Here is a 22530-nt window from a genome sequence, read left to right as displayed (position 1 = left end):
AGCACCCACTAGGACAAATTCATCTAACCCGTATGGAAGCACTTAAAATAAAACGTGGCAGAACAAATGATTTGATATTATCATTTCTTCTGCCCAGGATGGCTGTAATTCACGTGCAGCAGAGCGTTTAGTCATGTTAATGCATTGGACTGCACCGGGTAGGCTTGGGTGGTGGCCGGACACTCTTACAGTTAAACTATGGGTGACAGCCAGTCACACGGCTGAAGCTTTTCATGCTCTGACTCCGTAAAAAAGGATGTGATAGTACAGTAGATGGCGTGAATGTGGGACTGGTACTCACAAACATGACCCTCTTCGGGATGTGATCGGACTCCACCAGGGGGTTCTTGTATAGCCAAACCTCCTCGGGTTGGATCACTCGTTCAAAGGGCTCCAGGAACTCGGTGAAGCTGAAAGACGGACAGGCAGTTAAGGTTTCGGTTTTAGCAAAAGTCCCTAGGATACGGAAGCAAGGTACTTCATGCTATGAAAAATTAAACTGCAGGAAAAGGAAACACTGTAAAACACCTTCTGATGCTGCTGTCAGCTATGATAATATAAGCAACATTGCATTTGTTTTGCTTTGCTCATTTGTTTAGTACTGGAGCTAACCCAATATGTTGTGATTTTGAATCCCCAGGCTAAGTGGGTGTAATTTGTATGTCCTCCACATGTTTGCATGGGTCTGCACCAGGTACACTGACCCAAAAACATGTGGTGAGGTGAATCAGTGTCTCAAAAGCAACCATACTGTGTTGGAGTTTATGCTCTGTAATACTCTGCCAATCCCATCCCAGCTGCTCCCCTGCCCTCTGATCTCTGGAATAAGCTCCAGGTTCACCACGTCCCCCATACATAAGTGGTTATGCAAAAGTAATGGAATATATACAGTCCATTCACTGTATGTCCACTATATGTGGACATTCCAATGACCGATCCACTTGACATAAACCCAGCAGAAATGGGTTTGGAGGAGTTTGACAATAAAGTGAAGGAAAAGCAGCCAATAAGTTAGCATATATATGGGACCTCCTTCAGGACAGCTGGGAAAGCATCCCAGGAGGCCACCTCATGGAACTGACATAGTGGAGACTGTAGGGTCAGACAGTCCCTGGAACAGTCGGCGTTAAGGGAGGAATCACTCAGCTCACTAGGATCTGAACAGGCAACCTAATGAGTCCCAAACCACAGAGCTGCCCCCTTCCCCCAGCATTTTTTGTTTAATGCTTTTTTGTTCAGTGCTTAATTCCATATGTTATCATATAGTTTTCTTTGTCTTTATAATGAAATGTACAGAATCGCACAAATACAGTAAAACCTTGGATTACGAGTAACTTGATCTGCGAGTGTTTTGCAAGATGAGCAAAAATTTTTCATAAATTTTAACTTGATAAACGAGCGAGGTCTTGCAATTCGAGTATTACGTATAGCAGGGGTGGCCAATCTTATCTGCAAAGGGCCGGTGTGGATGCTGGTTTTTGGGATAACCTGTAGGTCAGCTGTTCAAACTCAGGTGTCAGGACTCTTCAGCCAATCAGTCCACTAATTAGTAATCTAATTAGGGAGTTGCAGCGAAAACCCGCATACACACCAGCCCTTTGTGGATAAGATTGGCCACCCCTGACGTATACGCTTTGTCTGCCGAGTGTCACGTGATCACAACTGAGCCGATGGTTCTTCTCTCTCTCTCTCTCGCTGCGGGATTGTGGGTAATCGTCTCCCAAGCTCAGTCTCAGTCAGCGTGTCTCACTCGTATAGTCAAAATTGAGTAGAAAAGCACCACCTGAATAAAGGCGTAGCAGTGCGAGCGATGAATGACAATGCAATGTCCACATTTCCTATCGAAATCGAAAAGGAGGCAAAAGTGGCTGTCATTGGATAGGTTCCTCGTTAATGTCGCACAAAAAGAAAATGATTCCAGTGAGCCAACAGATAGCGGTGATTCCATTAGTTGTATTGAAAGTCATCCTACAAAATAACCCTCCTCTTCTCCTCTCTCGTCTCCCTCACACCATCCACAATTCTTTTCAAAGGTAAAGTGCAGGTTAATTTGTTTTATGTGTTTTACTTCATATTTTGTATTAATCATTTTTACATGAACATTTTTGGGTGGTGGAACGAATCATCTGAGTTTCCATTATTTCTCATGGGAAAATTCACTTTGATATACGAGTGCTTTGGATTACAAGCACGTTTCCAGAACGAATTAGGCTCGCAAACCAAGGATCGTGCTGCAAACCTGTTCTATGGGTAGGTGTGTCCAAACGTTTGACTGTCATTGTATGTTCAGTAACATTAAGCATTTCTGCTCCTTTATGGCGGGTCAGAAGGCACATGCTATGCACAGAAAATCTGTGCCAGGAGACAAGGTTTTGAAGCCTGAAGGGGGTGGAGTTTGCATTCTTAAATAAAGGAATGGGTGCTAAAAAAATTTTACATGTACGGTAAATCAAAACAGACAATAAATCATACATAGATGGTTCTGTGCCAAAAGTATCATATATGTAGCATACATGTTTTATTGTGGTTGTTAATTTATAAGACACAAGCATGAATTACAAATAGGTATATAGAGTACATTCAGTATGTGTATAATTTATGTCTGTGTCTTGGTGATTAACTGGGAATTTGCAGTGGTAATGTATTCATTTTAACGGCTTCTGTTCTGCTTCTTCTTGGTTTTGGTTAGACTTCCATAAAGCAGACAGCTGCACAGTGGTGTAATGCTTCTCAGCCACTACAGTCCAATACAATAAATTAAAAAAATAATAAAAATCTTGTCACAGCAAGTGAAGCAAAACCATATTAAAGGTGCTGCATATGGGTTCATTTGAATTCAATTTTCTGTCATTGAAATTTTTACATTTATATGATAAATGCCCCCATGCAGGCATATGCATTAACATATTCATGGTCATAGTAAAATATACAGCATTGGCTCTCTTTATAGCTACACCTGGCTACTGTGGAATTTATCTTCATGGGTTTGAAGAACTCAGTTTTACGGTAATTAGATTTTGATTCATTCATTTGCATTAAGAGTACTATGCAATTATCGTATGTAGTGTTTTTTTAAGGGGTGAGTGAAGAGAGCGTGAGAGAAATCGATCAACTGAGGTGGGCGGGGGCACAACATGCACATCGTGGCATTGAGATTGTCGTATGATCTTCAGTTATGTGCCCACAAAGCTTGCGAGATAATTAGTCCCTGTGTCCTTCTCTGGCTCATACTGGCTAACTAGCTTCTGAGAGATTAGCATGCTATCGCCCCCCCCCCCCCCCCCCCCCCGCCACACACACACACACACGCACACGCACCGCCCTGGACCTCATTGAGAGTTTTATCAAACAAGACCTTGTTCAGCCAGAGTTACAGAGGGTCTTTCTGTCATTCACTGACTGGCCTGTTGGTATCTTGCCGATGGTCACATGATTGGCCTCAGCTAAAAGCTCTGGAAGCTGTACGCCGGCCAAACCATGAGGACCAGTAACATCCTATAAGGATCCTTTCATTTAGCCGAATGCCTAAAAAATGACTTTGTTATATTTCCTTTATTGGTTTTTAACCCAGGTTATCAAGGTGATGTGGTACTATCAAAGTTATGGTCAAAAGCGTTGGGTTAATAGAACATAACTATAAATGCAATAAATAAAGTAATATTTGAATATAGATAACCTTTCATTTTCTTTCATTTTTGGAGGTCACCTTAAGACTTTTGACTCAAAGCCAGTAACACTAGAAAATCATTCTTGTTATTTTTATCTGGTCTTGGATCCTCAACATAGTTCTAATTTTAAAAAAAAATTTAAGTGCTTTTGTAAAACTCTCCAACTTCAGTGATTTTTGTAATTAGATTCTCCTGGTGTCGACACACCCACGAAGGCACACGCAGCAGCACGATCATGTAGGACCGAAAAACGCCAATTAAGAAACTGCAATCGAGATCAAAGCCGGCTGTTTGGTCCCCTGGGAGCAGGCTGTTCTGGGATCAGTTTGTGAGGCTCACAGTGCTGCCAGGAGCGGCCTCACTCAGTGCTACACATGTTCTGTAATAGCCTCTCTGGAGCTGCTGATGAAACAACACTCAATTACGGCACCGCATTACGGGTGAGTGCAGGGCAGGTCACTGCGATTTGGGTATCCTTGGCAGAGATCGGTATCTCGGATAATAACTAGTCATTTCAGCCATGTTAATGCCTGTGAGGTGGCTGTTTATGATTAACCTGCTACTTCTCTAGCTTTGATGAACAAGCCAGTACATGCTTTATACACATTTGATCGCTCTTTAAAATGTGTGTGTCTCTGTGTTTATATTCACCATGCACTTTGCTGGTCTCTGTAGTAAGGGAACTTCTTCTAACATTTTTAATCAAAACCTAACAGGATTTTAATCTTTTTGAAACACGTAGCTTTCGAAATGTATTACCCTTCCAACAGCTCATAAATAAGTAACATATCTCATTTTTCGGAATACTATAGGGCTCGGGGATGATGGAGCTTTCTTCTTCCTCATTTAACATGACCTTCTCCTACGAGGAGAGACCCCTCTTTAAGGACATTCTTTTTTGAATTAAAATAAAATAAGTGAAATTTAAAAAATACCCCAACCAAATCCACTAATATGTCTGTAGAAATGCCGGAAAATGAACTATCGAGAGTAGAATCCATTGAATTCTGCTATATTCCACTTTCCAAGTTACTGCATATCTTAATGCTAATGAGGAGTCTGCACTGGAAAATCAGAGTGTCCTCGTTTACTTGCACATGTGTGATTGTCCCCGCGAGCCTGACCGGTCTGAGGCATGTGTGTGGTCACGTCCCATTTTCACACACACTGGGCTGTTGTTCCTCCATCGCGATCGCACTCTGTATTCTCTCTGGACGTCCAAGCCACTAATCCATCAAAATCCATTCCTTCCCTTTCTTCTCTGATTTCCTACCAAACTGAGCGCCGGGCAGAAAGATAAAAGTTGTCCCTTAACTCTTAACTTCTTCAGCAGCTGTTTATTGTCACTTTGGGTGCTACAACTTTCTATAATCCCTACTCTGGCCTTTGATATTCGAATGTGGGAGGAGCTTCCCACCACTCTGCCCTTCTATTGGCTGCGTGCCTCTCCCTTTGTGCCCATGAAGAGCATATAAGTGAGGCAGGTAATATAAACCAGTCCACTTTGGAGAAATCAAATGAATATATTACTATATATTCATCAATTAGCTCTTACAATCAGAGCATAGCTGCAATTAGTCTTTTTGGAGGAGAATCACACACTAATGAGCTGGTCAGATCACTCAGACGGAACCTGATTGGTCGATGGCCCTGGACCCTGCTCCGTACTGGGATCTTTCTGTGTCCTTAGAGAAGCTACTGACCTCTAGCTACCAAAAGCCAGAGAAAAGGTTTTATTAACATCTCTGGGGAGTAGCTGAGGGTAAAGACAGGAGGATACAGTCCCTTTTTATTACACAATGTCTGACAACAAACGGCAAGCATCAGCTCACTGCTGATTGCAAGATAGGTACAATAAATTCAAATAAGTGTGTCCTTTACAGTGTAGCTGGGGGGGGGGCGTCTTAGATACAAGATTCCACACTGGCCTATGCAGGACTTCAGTGTCCTCTTGGGGTACAATTATCAGAAAAAAGATTTTTTCTTTCTTTGTTCCAGCTCTAGACTGGTCAGCTTTTCACTACCTGTCAGCCCAGAAACCCTGTGGGCGGGCGGAGGTATGCGTCGGAGTATGAATGGTGTTGAGTCACTAGGCATGTGTGGGAGTCATTGTTTCGCTTCGTGATATTTGTCATTTGGGTTGCGGTGTTTGCAGTCCAGGTTATGCACGTTTAGTGGTGTGAAGCCAGTGAGGTGAAATCGAGGGGGAGGGCAAAGTCGGGGAGAGGAAGTAGGAGGGAAACGGCGAGAGAGACTGATATCCTCTCCACCTGTCTGCCTTCTGATGAGAAAATCTCCCCAAGGAAGCTGACACAAGCCCCGAGATACGTGAAGAGGCGTGTAGGGGCCTGGCAGTCAGCGTGAGGCCCGAGACACGCACAGACACACCGGCGCCTCCATCCGTCACCAGCACCGCCTGGGTGTCAAGCCCTTCGTCCGGGAGGCTGACAGTCCAGAATAGCCTTCCCTCTGGAGCCCCATCACAGGAAACAGCCAGCAAACTGATTTAAGTGCGACCCGAAACCTGGAAACGCTGTATGGAAAAGAATAATAGAGAGCAATGACCTGATAGAGATGTGAGACAGCAATTGGCACGTCTTTTTCTGTGGTGGTGTTAAACATTTCGTTTGGCACAGATCCTGTGATTTGTATGCCTGGGTGGTTCTGTACTGACCCTAGAACATGAGCGAGCTCTGGTGTCCTACAAAAGTACAGGGCCTCAAAGGCTTAATTCACTCAGCGTCTCCCATCCAGCGACACCGGACCCTCCATGATTAGAAATGATGAGCTTTGGGGGCGTTAGCATGAAACCCAATAAGGACCGGCATCGATTTGAAACCCAAGGTTTCAATCTGATTAGAAGGTTCACTGCACACCCAGTTGGAGCATAAATAGGAAGGGGTGGAAGGAGGCTGTCTGTTCCGGGGGCTTTTGTTTATTAATTGATCTCACTGGATGACGGACACGTTCGGCTTTCTGACATTCGGCATACATTCACATAAACCCCCCTGTTGAATAAAATGTAGTTGCTGACAGGGGTATCAGAGGCTCAGAGTATGCATAAGAATGATTGGCCAGTTCATCGCATCACAAACAGCAATACGTTAATCTGCACAATCACTAAGGCAACAGCTGTATGTTAGACACAGAAGCAGTGCGAGTAGCCTTGAATCCATAGATCTATAGTATCAAAACCAGTGGCACTGCACTGAAATAACGTGCCAGTATATCCCTTACAACTTCACTGCAGTTAATCCAGTACATACTATAGATGTAAGACACAGGGTCATCAGAATAGTGAGAATGAACAGCTCTACAACATAGCATGATTAGAACATGAATATCAGACTGAATTACTAGAACAGCAATACAGAACTGTACTCCTTGAACATAGCGCCAATAAAACAGGCATCGGATGGCACTAAACAGCCAAATCCGTAGGCTAGCAGTACAGCACACAGTGTCATTGCTGTAGATGAATCACGCTGCAGGTGTAGCCCAGAAAATCACAGGGACATCAGTGCTGCATAGATCTAGCACACAGAATCAGGAGAAGTGAGGGCTTCACAGCGTAAACAGGGGCTCCAATGTATGACGTGTTTAACGGTGGGGAAATCGGCGAATCTCCATTAAGGGAGGGAATTTCATATGCATGTAAGCTGGGATTTATTTCACCACATCTAGGACCTTTTTGGACAAAGCATATTTTGGGTTTGTGTTCCAGCATGCCGGAATAATGGGTCGGATAGATATTCGACATACACTCACCAAAGCAGGAACACTACACGGCACTGAACAACATAATAGATCGGAAAAATAGCAAATACTAGGGCAAGAGTGATACACATACACCAGAAAGACAGCATGGATGTCCATCTTTCCACCCATCTATCCATTTTCTATACCCACTTGTCCTATGTAGACTTGTAGGGGTCGGGAGCCTATTCCAGAATAACTCAGGACGGGGCGCCATCCTATCTCACAAGCATGGATATAATACAGAAAAATCCAAGAAAAATCGATACCAAATAGATACCAAAGAATTACTTTGGCCAGTAAATATGCACACGATTAGTAATCTTTCCTCGGCACCATGGATTCTGCCGGAGTATTTAAAAAAAAAATCACAAGTCAAAAAAAAATCAAAAAAACAAAATTATGTTCCATTTGTATATTCTCTCTACCCAGTTGCCTTCCTTTGCTATTCCGTGACAGGGCTTGCGCAAGAACTGTCAGGCTGAGAAGCCTTAAGATGTAGAATTCTAGTTACATTTTGGTGTTGTGCTATGAGGGAAAAAAGGTTTCCTCTTCATGTGTTGACATCTTCTCTTCGCAGTAGCATCTTCCAGCGGAAGTGCGTTCAAGCGGAAATCTGGCATCTCTCCTACATGGTCCCTGTTGTCTTCAGACATCAGCCTTCCCCATGCCAGCAGTAATCCTACTCAGTTTGTCAGCATCACAGCTCAGGAAGCAAATCTTTTAGCACTTATGGATATGGACCGGAAGGTTATTTGTTTTATATCTAGGACTCCAGAGCACTTTAGCCTCTGCTTCACCATTCGGACTAAGGCAGAGAAGTGTGACAAGCGTCAGAAAAGTAAGATCTCTCTCCTCTCCCAGCTGCTGTGCTCCCGGTGTCATGTGATGAACTCTCCTGTCATCAAGTCTTTGCTCTGAGCCTCTACAAGCTCACCTGTGATGTCTTTAGAGGGAATAAGCACCTGGCTGCCTGGCCATTAAAGATGAGAGATTTTAGCTTCTCTTTACTGCCTGTTGTAATTACCGCCCTGAGGGACCCTAATTGACCAGCTGAGATGTCCTGTCGCTCATCTCATTTCACCCCGTTAACAGGCTGGCTGTCAGTAACGGGCCAGTCATGCTGGGTAGTATGTTTTTAAGCAAGGTTAAGACATGGGAATTACCTACAGAACTCTGACGGTGCCCTCCGTTGGAAACGTACTAAATAAACCCAGTACGGACTACATTAAATCTCATGCTCCTAAAGACTTTCTGCTCGTAAAGCAGAACAATTCCATTCACATTTATGATTGTTTTGTTGCTCTGTAGCCTCCGGACTTATTAAAACAAACAAATGGAAGAAGGAAAAGAAAGCGAAAGAACAGAAATGTGTGCAGATTTCACCCCAGGGGTCTGCCAGGCCTCAGAAGCATCCAGAAGGTCTGTGGCCTTGCTTTGCTGAACACAGTGGCTGCACATTTTCTCTGCGCGTTGTTATAGACCTCAGTATAGTGTTATGCTCCTCGGAGAGACGTGGGTGATTGGTAAAAGCATACCGCAGCTAATTAAATAAGAGGGCCACAAAACTGGCAGGAAGAAAGGCAGGCAGCTCGGTGATGGTGCTTATGTGGGTACAGTCTGGTCTTACAAACAGTCCTTCCAACACAGACGGGGTGTTCAACGCGCTGCCAGGGTGTCAGTTGCACAGGAATCAGCAGCTCCTCTCTTCAGCTGACCTTCATCTGCCTCATCTTCTCTTTGTTATGCACTTGGCTTACATAGATCATGGTGCAGTTCTCGACACCTACTGTAGATTGGGGAGCTTCAGCTATTGGGTAGAAGTGTAGACAGCAAGAAGCTGGGAATCAGGGGTAATGTAGAATAATATACGTTTGGGAACTTCAAAAAACACTCCAGGTACAATTTATAATTTGGTTCACAACTTCTTGTATGTTTGGGTCACACAGGCCCTTAACAACAGGGACACTTTTGATTCATTTAAAAACATTTTAAATGAATCAAAATTCTACTCAAAACTGTTGTACTGGTGCTTTTTTCACCAACTACTTCATTATTCCGAATCGTTCATTTGCAACAGAATATGCAATTATACGAGTTTGTGTGGTGTAACTGATAGTTTTAACTCGACACCTTCTACATCAACAGTCCCCATTTGCAGCAGAATCTGATCAGTTTTTCCCAGCGTTGCGCCATAATGAAATTCAGCGGAGTTTAAGATGTTTAAAAGAATAGTCTCTCCCCACTGCCTTTTAATTAAACCCACAAAAAGGAGGAGGTGAGAGTGTAAAGTTAACTGTCCGGGAATGCAAGCGCATCATTAACACACCAGCTGCAGGCCTCGTCTGCATGCTCTCCACGATGCATAAGGCAAACATTTCATTTAAATAGTTCATTAAAAGGAGAAAAGCACATTGGGCGGAAAACTCTGCGGTTCAGAAAGACAAAGGGAAAATGAAGAGAAAAGCACAGGAATTTCCTCTCTTATCTGATTCTGTGGTTTTATCATCTGATGCCATCCATTCACTGGCCTTCATCCCCCCATCTCCCGTTGTCGTGGTTCCCAGAGATGGGATGAGGTCGTCACTGCACCGGATGACGTCCCGTCTTCCTTTGCAACCCTATTTTTTCACAGTAATACTTGGCTATTTGTAGCATGTCTCAGCTCATCTTCTTATGTTCTTTGATAATATTTGATAATATTTTGTTCATTTTTCATTTTGTATATATTTCTCTTCCTATCTCACTCCTGATAGAAGGCGGAGCCAGCCGATTATATTAACTATGGCTGATTAATATAAATGCCAGTGTGTGTAATACTCACGCTTTCCACATTTTCTGCTGGAAAATATCTATTAAGCTCCCCGGCCCACCCTAACCCCTGAAGCTGGCCTGCCGACGGCGAAGCAGGCCGTCTCTCTCGTTTCCCGAGTAACAGGATGGGAGACGGATGTAGCAAAAAGAGAACGCTCTGGCTCCTCCGTGATCCTGGTGCGAGTGCGGCACTGGGAACGAATGAGTTCAGCACCACTGCGGCATGGGCAAACAGGTCCTCATCCACAAATTCAGCTGCCTCCTGGTTTTGTCCAACATCCATTACAGTTTGGTGATGGGCTATCAGGCTTGTGGGCCACCTTTCTCTGTGGCAAAGCCATAAAAGACCCAAATGACCATGACAATCCTGGTTCTTGCTGGTGGCTTTGTCCCATTGTACTACAGTAATATAAGACATTTCTAAAGGAAGTATTTTGCTAGCATTTTATGCTTGTGCAGACCACCAGTACTTGGTTTCAGGTGCTAAACTTAAACCACAGAGACCACACTGGGCAGCATGTTGTCACAAATTAGCTTTGGACCAGCCTGAAACCTGCAAGCCATCTAAAACAACACCCTGGCATTGGTAGCATGAAAGCTAATGAGCCTGTTACTGAAACCTAAATCAACAGCAACAATGTTTAAACAATGGGAATCTGTTTACATATCTGTAAATATCACTGGCTGCTTCTTACAGGTAAGTAAATTAGTATGTACAGCTAATCCAGCAGGCAATTGGCTTCCAGATTGAAAGGGGATGTAGCAGCTTTGTGCAAACTGAAACCAAACTAGTGACCTTGTCATTTTCATGGATCCTGGATTAGGGGAATATTCTGATGTTAGATGACTCTGCGTGATTATTGCCCAAAGTGACTGGGGAACTGCAGACAGTATTGTGTGATATTTAATGACTTAACATTCTCTTCATTGTCTGGCCCATGTCAATCATCCCAGGGTCAATGCCCACCAGACCTCTGACTGATGAGGGTTCGAAGTCAAGTGACATAGATGTAAAATGTCACTCATTGGCTAAGGGTGACAGTGCCCAGGCAACTGTTAGTAATTCATTGTGTGATGTTTACCTTGCATTAGCATGCATCTGTGACATCATTTCCTATGACACTACATGACCATCATAATAATAAGTAAAGGGCTCTTTTCTGATTGACCAGCCCAGAAAATGTCAGACGCTCTTTGACGTCCTGCCAGAATTTCCTCATAATCATTCCTTTGCAACTCCCACTGCCCTAACCCTTTGAAAATGTATTTTCAACTAAAATAAGTTAAAATTCCAGACACTAGCTAGACTGAAAAAAGAAATTGATTTTTATACTTAAGAAATTATTTTCCATTTTTACAGTTTTGTGTGGGTACACTGATCAGCCATAACATTAAAACCACCTGACAAATGTTGTGTAGGTACCCCCATGCCTCCAAAACAGCTCTGACCCGTCAAGCCATGGACAGAAGGTGTCCTGGGGTATCTGCCACCAAGACGTTAGCAGCCGATCCTTTAATTAAGTCCTCTAAGTTGTACGGTGGGGTCTCCATGGATCGGACTTGTTTGTCCAGCACATCGCTGGACAAATCAAGATTGAGATCTGGGGAATTTGGATGTGAAGTTAACAGCTTGAACTTTTTTTCATGCTCCTCAAGCCATTCCTGAATAATTTTTGCAGTGTGGCTGGGCACATTAACCTACTGAAAGGGGCCACTGCCATCTGGGAATACCGTTGCCATGAAGGGGTGTACTTGGTCTGTAGCAATGTTTAGCTAGGCAGTTCGAGTCAAAGTAACGTCCACATGAATGCCAGGACCCAGTGTTTCCCAGCAGAACATTGGCCAGAGCGTCACACTGCCTCCGCCGGCTTGCCTTCTTCCCATAGTGCATCCTGGCTCTATCTCTTACCGAGGTAAACGACGCACGTGCACCTGGCTGTCCACATGATGTAACAGGAAACGTAACAGACCAGGCCACCTTCTTCCATTGCTACATGGTCCAGTTCTGATGCACATGTGCCAATTAAGTGGTGACTTAATGGTTAGGGAAGCGCACTTGTAATTGAAAGATTGCAGGTTCAAATCCCTGAGCAGCAAGGCACCACTGAGGTACCCTGAGCAAGGTACCGCTCCCAAGCACTGCTTCCCGGGCGCTGAATTAGCTACCCCCTGCTATGTCACAACGTCACATACTGTATGGGTTAAATGCAGAGAACACATTTCAATGTTGTGCACTGTGTGCTGTGGCGTGTCGACAATTAATCACTAAATTCTAATTCCATTATAGGCACCTTAACAGTGTACAGGGGTCCTTATGGACACTCCGACCTGTCTGCGGTTATGCAGCCCCACACGCCGCAAGCTGTGATGCCCTGTGGGTTCTGATACCTTTCTATCGTAACTTCTTCAGCAGTTTGTGTTACAGTAGCTCTCCTGTGTTATCAGTGAGCCTCGGGTGCCCATGACCCCATCGGCAGTTCACTGGTTGGACTTTCTTGGGCCATTTTTGCTAGGTACTGACCACTGTGTACAGGGAACACTGCACAAGACCTGCCGTTTGGGAGATGCTCTGACTTAACACACCAGCTGCAGGGCTCGCCTAACCACAGCAATTTGGCCCTAGTCAAAGTCGCTCTGATCCTTACACTTGCCTATTTTTCCTGCTTCCAACTCACCAACTTTAAGAACTGACTGTTCACATGACTATTATATAATGGCACCCTTGACAGGTGCCATTGTAATGAGATAATCAATGTTATTCACTTCATCTGTCAGTGGTTGTAATGTTATGCCTATCTAATACGATAAGCATGTAAAACTTTAAATCTCAACTTGACGAGTCCACTCTACCTATAATTCAATGAGTGAATAATAATGTAACACGACTAATTATTTTAGGCAGTATAAATTAGTTCATTTTTATTCTACTTTATGTGGGCTGTACAAATCATAATCGTAATAATCATATGTGCACTTGACTAAATGCTGAATACAAATTACGTTGAGAGCCAAGTTCGTTCACAGAGGTGTGATTTCCAAGTTAATGAACTAATCCCATGATGCTTAGGGTCACGTATTCAGGGAAGGAGTCACAGTGAGTCTAAGCCATGATACACAGAAGCTGTTGAGGTGTTTATTTGTCACAACTTTGGACAATATGTTTGTGATCGGAATGTCATCAGTTCAAATCCCAGGGTCTGCTGAGCGATTTCAACATGGGAGTCCTGAGCATGGCCCTTGACTCCTCAGATATGTATGTGACTTTGTATAAAAGTGACTGCTAAATAAATTAAATTCATTGTATTGCACTTTGTAGCAAGAGGTGGGGCAGATCATGGTTAAGCATTTGATTGTTGGGTACCCCAACACCTTCCTTCGCAGGCACAAACATCCTTCGCCACCCCTCATTCTCCAGCTTCAGTGCCTGTGCTGTCTCAGAACAGCATCCCCGTCTTAGATGTTTCCCCTATCTTTCAGGGACACTCCGATCACATCAGAGACTTGATGGCATCCGAAAACCAAAATGAAAGTCACGCCCCCCCACCCCCTTTGTTCCCGAGCACTGAAAGTAACCGGTGACTGTTATAGCTCTGTTTTTTTCTGGTTTTCTCTCCTTGAAACAGCGGTCGTCATTTCCATTTTAATCGATGTGCGATGGGGATGTTCAGCAGCCCCCTTTTTAATCAGACATGCGGCTCAGTCTCCTGAAGACCCCCCCTGCCTGCGACCACAGGCAATGCTTGACACTTCGACCCAAGACCTTCTTTTGGGGGCTTGTCTGGAGAGTCACAGAACGCTGCCATCAACTCGGCGACCCTTCAAACTCAAATAAGGATGGAGCCTCAATTCACAAGATTTGAATGAACTCTTCCCTACTTTTTATTCCTGACAAAAGACCCTAGTAAATCAGTAATACTGTTTTGCATAATTTTCACACTCATTGAAGTAGAACCCTTCAGAGGGTACATTATTATACTACATATACATGCATTAATTTCCCTTCCAGTGCATTACAGCTAATTAGCTAGGTGAATTAGCTAGCTAAAGCGCATTGTGAAGAGAGATGATTCTTCTTTAATCAGGCTCATGCAGTTACCAGCATTGTTACCTGTTTTCCCATGATTGCAGTTGAATTTGAAAATGTAATGAAATAATAGTTATTTGACAAAAAAAAGGTTAAATTTGACTGAATAGGCAGCTATGTACCTACAGTTAGTTTGTTTGCATCTCACTGCTAAGCAGGCAGGGGTGTCAGAGGAGCATGGATACCCTGGCAGATATATTGAGACCCCACAGTCTACCATCCCCCCCCCACCCCATGCTACCCCCCCCCCCCCACTTGAGAAAATTAACTGAGAACTAGCAGAATATGTAGCTGTGACCTTGTTTACAAGTATTGGATTTCCCTTTTAATCGCAAAATATTCAATCTAGCAAATGGTTTTTCTCATTTTATTATAAAATTTTGACTAATAATTGCTTCAAACATAATCACATGAGCAATAAAAATCCCAATTCAGTCTTATATTAAAAAAAGAAGAGCGAGGAAACTTTGTTCTGCAAAAAATTCTTTATACAAATAGGACGATTATTCATCCATCAAAACATACATAGGCTACTAAATATATTATTTTTCCATGACATTGGTTACCTTTAATTGCATCAGGCTCTCTTCCATATTTCTCCATTATCGAATCCGACGAGAATCTGAATGCTACAGTATGTGCATGGTTTTCAGCCCCCGGCACGATGTCCCAAGAAAACAGACTATGATTTACGTCGTTGTTTAGGCCCATATCCCTAATACACTGAATCATCAGTGTTTAGCACTCAGACAGCACTGTTATTTCTACAACTTTCTGCATGAGTTTTTTTCTCTGAAGAAGACACACTGTTGATTTTGCACTCTGCCGGATACATTAGCACTGTGTTTTAATTGAGTCAAAGTATCACACTGAATCCGAAATGTTTTAACACATGATTTTTGCCACTATAAAAAAAAAATGGCTTTGAGATGAGGTCTGTGGATTAAGCAAACAACACCATCACTGAAAGCCAATCTTTGGAGCTGCGGGAACATTCTAGAACATACCCCATTCTTAAATGTTTGTTTCTATTGAATATGTATTGATGTCCTGGAAAATACAAAAATATTTTCTTTTTCTGTTTCTCTATACTCTACGCTCAACAAAACCACAACACTCTGCATAAGTGATGACTGGCAATCTGTGAACAGAGCTAAAAGAATTAAATACACTTATGTGTGCCTTTCACTAATCTACTTTTATTGGCTTCCTATTGTACAAGCACAAGTCATAAGAATGAGGCACAAGCTTCTGGCACATTTAAATTAGGTGAGACAACACAATTTTATGCACTAAAAATTAATATACAAGTGTGCTTGGCATGACAGAAAACATTTGCAGCCACCATTTGTGGACAAATGCATCCAAAAAATGGCTAAAAACATTTAAGAGGTAAGAAGATAATACATTTTATACAATATAGTAATAGTGAATTTTTCCAAAGAAGAGAGAAAATGTGTGAAAATGACAATGAAATTTTATTAATCAGCTATTTCAAAGTTTCTTGTTATATAATTTAATCACAAAAACAGAGAAGGTACTACGTCCACCACCTCCATGGACCAGGTATACCTGCATAAAAACTTTTCTTCTCACTGCGATCTTTACAGCAGTGTTTCCCAATCCGGTCCTTGGGGACCCACAGGACTGGGAGGGAGCAAACATGTGGACTGTCTGGCATGGAGTTCGGAGGGAGCAAAAACATGGACCGACTCTGGGTCGCCGAGGACCGGATTGGAAAACAGTACTTTACGTATTTGGAAGCAATCCCCTTCCCTCCTTGATTTAAGTTTCCGGTGTCATAACATTCGGCCTCACCATCAATCCGAGAAAGCCTATGAGCACATCTAATGTACCGTCATCCATTTTTATTAGTGCGTTTTACATATGCGCCTGAGTTTATGTCAGAGTATTAAAGATAAAATAACGAGCTGCGGCAGCGGCACACCAGGCTCGAATAAACAAATATGAGTCCAAATGCCGATGATGAATGACAGCAGGGAAACTAGCGGGCAGAAGTGTCTGTGGCATTAGATATATGGGTCAATCAATCACATGTTCCTTTGCTCTTGGAGAAGCCTGCACGCTCGCTCTCGCATGACAAATGCGTAAATAAACAGAGTATCAGGACGAGAGGCAGCCAGAGATATATTGGGGGAGACGTTAAGACTGAGATAGTATCGATGAAACAGTGATCACGTGTGAAAATCTCAATTAATCCCAATATGGGGAGGAGAGTGCTGTCCGTAATACTAGGCGCTCATGCCACACATAGCCGCAGTTTCTCCGCGGGCGCTCTTTATCGCTCCGAAGTGGGGTCCGGATGAAATATAAATCAAAGGGCCGTGGTTTTCTTGCTCTCTGAGCCGTGGGGATTCATCCGCTGCCTCTGCCTAGACTTTGCGTTGGAATTACACTCTGTTCACACAGCTCTGCCGTCTTATTGTCCCCATCCGCAGATCAGCATTCTGAGAGGGTATATTACCCCAAAGCCAATGGGCAGGCGTCTGGACGGAGTACCTTTTGATCCGCATGTACGGCCCAGAATCACTGCCCCCTGGAATCAATGGGCTTGGGGTGGATCCCGTCTGAGGCGCTTCTGATACTGTTGGTATTGTACTGCTCTATATACACAAATTAATCTTTTACACCTTACAGAAAGCAGGCTATCCTGTTATGCATTTTCATAAAGTGGTTTTCTTCCTGATGTTCTGTTATAATAGTGAGTTAAGGGGTTTGCATGTTCTCCCCGTGTCATCGTGGGGTTTCCTCCGGCTACTCCGGTCCCCCCCCCCCCCCCCCATGGGAGACATGCTGAGGTTAATAGGAGTTACCAAATGGCCCGTAGGTGTGGATGGTGTGTGATCGTGCCCTGAGATGGGTTGGCGTCCCATCCTTGGTTGTTCCCTGCCTTGCTCCCATAGCCTCCAGGATAGGTTCTGGACCCACTGCAACCTTGAATAGGACAAGGGGTTGCAGAAAATGGATGGATGGATGGAGTCAAATAAAATGTTTATTATATATTTTGATCATTATTCAAATAATCATTTTGGATTACAATTATATGTTTTAATATATGATTATATAGAAACAGATATCCGTTTTGGAATTTCAGTCGATTTTTCAAGTGTACGACTGGATAGTTGCCTAATGATTAGAGTTGGATTGTGATCCTCCAGGACCGGAACCTGATATATAGTCTTGATTAGTACTTTGAATGGGGGACTTATTTTGTGTGTGTATGCTGTGTAATGGGAAGGATGGCTCACAAAGAGTACAGGTATCTGTGTGACACAGGAATCCAGGGAACCACCAAGAAAAGTGAAGACAGAGATCCTGCTGATTGAATAACCAAAGATGTCAGAGGTTCAACATTGGCGCCGTTCAGCAAAACACGTTAACCCAAATTACTTTATTTAAAAAGCACAGGGAGGTGTTAAAAAAACATCCCCCTGGGGAGAGTGTTCTGTTAATAACATGAACTTTATATCAAGGTAGGTTTTTGGTGATGGTGCAGACAATCCTATGCAATTCATATTCATATATGAATTTACTTACCCCAAAAATCAGGCACCGTGCAGCAGATATTTTTAAAAAATCAATACCAATATGCCTTGATGTTCTGAGGGTATATGTGCCTGTATCATTTCTGAAATTAATCCATATGAAAACAGAATGCAGGGTTTCATATACATGCGAATACATTTTCTTGGACCAGACGTTTGTTGAATTACACATGCTGTAGTTCCTTATCAGTGGATATGATTGTGGCTAAGTGTGTTAGAAATCATGTTCTCATCATTATGTATCAAAATCCCAGTGAAATCACCTCTGGCGTTTGCCTGCAGGCTACAAGTGGTTCTCCATCTGTCTGCTGGTTGAGAAGAAGAAAAAACCCTCCACAAGAAGTTGCCAGAAATAAAAAAGCGCACCTCTATCCCCTGCAGACACAAACCTTCACAACAGCCCCACGCCATTGAAAAAAAGTGATTCTCTCTAGAAAAATGTCTCGTACATCGCTATTTTATCTTTACTGGGTCTTGAAGATTATTTTGTTTGTACATTGTATACAGTATATGAAATCTAAACAGAATTTTCTGGACAGCTTAAACCTGACGTTATATCCACATACAATAAATATATAGTCAGTTGCATTCAATGTTCCGTATAGATGAACGGTTAAAGACAGTACAGCTAAACTTGGAGGTAAATATGCCGGAAGGATGCCTTCACTTTGCAATAGACGGGGCAGCCTTGTCAGCTGTTGAATGTTTTCTGCTGGTTGTGGCTTATAGAGACACAGGCGTGCCCCGTCCTTTCAGCACCGCTCACTGGGAGCGGTGGCGTTTAACGTGCCTCTTAAAGGGAATAACAAGGCAAACAAGCAGCTTCACTGAAGCTCTGCGTGGTCACGCCAAAAGGGGCTTATTTTAATTAAACGGGTTGCATTTTGCAAAAGCTCAGCATTGCTTACACGCACGCAGATGCATGAGGAAAGCCTTTTCTCGATCTGTATCCTCCGTCTGAGCATCCAATTTAGTATATGCAATTACCAGGCAACTAATTAGGAGTTGTCTTGCAGATTATTATATTTCTGTACACAGCCAAACAATCCATTGTGCTGATTTACACCACATAATGTGTAGATATACTAATAGTGATAGACTGCTAATGAGGAAAAGAGTCCTGTTCAATGAAAGAACCGCAAAGAAACGGAAGATGCCTCATGGTTTAATCTGATTCTAAGGACACAAACCGGCCGAAATACCCCAGTACCTGAACATGACCGTGATGCATACCATACTAATTAATAACTAACAGAAAAGTATATCTATGTAATATTGATTCAAACGGAAAGTGTGTTCTGCATATTTAAATTTGTACTCACACGAAAACTCCGAAGAGCAGGACCCGAATGCCTATTTCTATTGCGAAGTCTCGCATGTTTTTCCTGCGATCTGGGGGCGACATCTTCATGCTTTTTAAATCCAGGAGAAGCACAATCCGCACTCGGGCAGCTGGGAGCTGAAACAGTCGCGTCCTCGTACTTTTAATCCTGTTCAGGGAGCTAAATCAGAAGCCGTGGAGATCGAGCACCGTACCATAGATGATGCGAGTTAGTCACCTGAAATGAGCACTTCGCCGCTCGGCGCCGTTCATTAAACCGCCCCACTGGCAGGTTTCAATAAAGATCCTCCTTCACCCTCCCCTCCTTCTTCTCGTCCTCACTCCCTACTCCTTGCTAGCCTACAAATATCGGTTGCACAAACGAATATGTGTATATGGGGATGCGCTCAAGAGACTCGACAGAGGATCACGAAAACCAAGTGACGCTACTAAGCTGCAAATGCACTTCACTTCTTTCAATCTCCATTAACTTATTCAATTTCCCGTAGCTTTGGTTAAATAATCATTCCCTTATTATGTCCGAAAAATTAAAACCCAAGACATATATTATCATCGGGCACTGAAAATCGAACAATAATAATGTAACGCAGAAATGAATAATGTTTTCAGCTGGGAACGCCGAAGTTACGATGCGTTTTGTACAGACGAGCATTTTTCTGTGCTATAGTTATTGCCCAGGTGTGTTTTGCAAGAGCGAAATCAAATTTTCTTTAAAAGCTTTTTATGGGCATCTCAGCCGTTTGAAGTCTATATGATTTATTGAAATTAACGATGGTCATTACACCTTACTCGATACCGCACATTTTCTTTAAAATGTCAAACATCCATATCTATCTGTATATCACTCAGTGCTTTTTCAGATGTTTCTAAACCAGCAATTTTCTGATTTATTGTGTTGGAAAAGGCGATCACAACAGATGTGTGCTGCGGTATATTTGCATTGTTTCTATCCTATAAACTTAAGTTTGCATGGAGAAACTGATATTTTTACAACACTGGGGGGATTCATCGAGGAGACTTTAAAACCTACAGGTGTACTTCCTTTTGATGGAAATGCTCTGCTCCGCGGTGATAACAGGGGCTGGACGCTGATTTTTCTTGTATTTGAAATAGTGCCTCGTGGATATAAGATGGGGATGTATCAGGGGACAAACATTTCATCTGGAGGTGGTTAAATCGGGGACCTGGACTTTAAAGATTAGATTTATAAATCAATCATTGCAGTCATGTGCTGCAAAAGGGTACTTATCTTGCAAGAAGACCTGCAAAAAAATACCTCACAGGACCGCAAAAATCGGGAACTGTGGAAACAAAAGCCAATAATCTTACCTGGAAATATATTTTAAAGTTTCATATGCTCGTACTTTCACTGTTTTACACGGAGGCTGTTTGTTAACAGGGTTCAAACGCGTAATACGTTTAACATGCTTATTAAATTTGTACAACCAATTTCAAGCTCGCCTAACGTATATCACACATGTATACAGCATGTCACGTAACGGCGTTTTTTAACAAAAGAGCAACGACTGACTTTGTTAGACAAGCTGTCACGAGGGGACATAGGGAAGGAGTGACAATCCATGAGGCATCTTGAAATCAAACACCAAACCATGAGGGGTCATAAACAAAGGCAGGTAGGCAAGGGCTAAGCCTAACACACACATTAACACCAAAGGGACAGTAAAACAGAACAGTAACTAGGGAGCTCAACACAGGCAACAACAAGCAGGAACCAAACCACAAAGCAGCAACATCTACTAAAATCACACAGGACCATTGCAAAAGCAGACACATATGCACAAGTAACAAGGCTGAAGGAGGGACAAGTGTGGGCTGTTACGAAGTACAAAGAACTACAGGGAACAGGTGAGGGTCATGAACAGACACTAGAAGAGACTAGGAACAGGTGAAACAGAACAGAACCACAAAACTAAAGACTCCAAGGGATGCCTATAAACAAAGGCATGCAACAAAAACCAATACAGACTTACATGAACATACACATGAGGCAAAAAAAAATGTTTAGACCCACAACAGTAGGGATATACTGTACTGTATGGTTCTCAGTCACCTGCTTAGCCCATTCAGCCATGTGGCAGCCCAGGTACTAATAAAGGCGCTGCAGCCTTGAGGAAGGAACGGGATGGCCAGTGACACCTGCTGGCCAAACGGGTGAACAGACAAAACAAGACAAGGCGGGGACTGATCCAAACACAGGCACCCTGTCTAGAATGTCCTCTGTCTTCCGGGATGGGCTCCAGGCTTATAGGAAGAATTAATTGGGTAATCAGTTAGGGAGAGATGATGGATGGATGGATTGATGGATGGATGATAGCATTTGTTTCATTAAATTGTAAGGTGATGATTATATTAAAGTATGCATAAGTTATGGTACTGCTATCAGCTAGACTCTGACTTATTACAACAGATAGTAACATCTCATTGCTAGCTAACAAGGTCCCGTTAAATTAGGAGCTGTGGTTCCCCGGCAAAGTCATTAGCCACACGTTCCTGTGGCTCTCAGCTTGGGCTTGCTGCTCCGCATGCAGGCAGCTCCCATCGACCGATTAAAATGCAGTAAATGAATACTAAGCCCACCTCACATTAACTCTAACAGATAAAAACTGGCGAGAAAGGAGCAATCCTGGGGATGTTTTCTCACTTTTTCTTTCGTAAGGAAAAGAGAAGAAAAGCGTTTAAAAGCAGTTTTTTTATTCTCATGGGTTTCATCACAAGGTCAGTTTTCAGCTCACACTATGCTTCTCCTGCCCTCGTGGAGCTCCCCACGAGATCACCAACACACACACACACACACACACACACACACACAGAAGTATACCTAATAGAAAGTATATCTCTGACATAGACAAAGAGATAATTAAGTCTCCATGTAGCTTATTGGAAAAAGTGAAGAGGAAGTTTTATTCTGTGGAAATGATTATGTGACTAAAGTGTAATTATGTAAGTTATACAAGAATTCCACCCATATTCAAACCATTTATTCAGAGCAGGGTTTGGAGAATAACATGCTACTAAAACATATTAGTGACATTAAATTTGATTTGCTGGCATTTGAAGTTTGACAAATACGATAATGTTTTGATTTATCCTATATCAGTTTAAATGGCTTGTTATCCTGTCTAGGATCAGCAGCTTGGATAGGTGGATAGTTTAAGTGCTTGAAAAGTTAACCAATCAAAAGAAAGCAGTCTAAGACAAAGCAGGGGGATCTGGGACAAGGTGGATGGAGTGAAATTCCCCCCCAGGGAGAGCAATGTACTGAGCAGGTACCCAGAGTGT

General features: G+C 42.9%; 1 protein-coding gene across 1 annotated transcript in view; it reads right to left on the bottom strand.

Annotated features, from left to right (window-relative positions):
• Positions 1 to 19708, bottom strand: part of plpp4 (phospholipid phosphatase 4) — a 40398-nt gene extending 20690 nt beyond the window's left edge. Inside the window, exons 1-2 of the mRNA XM_023804281.2 lie at positions 19211 to 19708; positions 302 to 410 (exon numbers count right to left, since the gene is read on the bottom strand). Of these exons, the coding sequence (XP_023660049.1) occupies positions 302 to 410; positions 19211 to 19299 (198 nt within the window). The 5' untranslated portion in view covers positions 19300 to 19708. The remainder of the gene's footprint in view (positions 1 to 301; positions 411 to 19210) is intronic.
• Between the last annotated feature and the right edge of the window lie 2822 nt (positions 19709 to 22530).

This window comes from Paramormyrops kingsleyae, chromosome 3 (genome assembly GCF_048594095.1).
Source record: "Paramormyrops kingsleyae isolate MSU_618 chromosome 3, PKINGS_0.4, whole genome shotgun sequence".
In the NCBI taxonomy this organism is placed as follows: Eukaryota; Metazoa; Chordata; class Actinopteri; order Osteoglossiformes; family Mormyridae; genus Paramormyrops; species Paramormyrops kingsleyae.
Note: the sequence above shows the minus strand (reverse complement) of the source record. Positions and strands in the feature narration are given on the sequence as shown.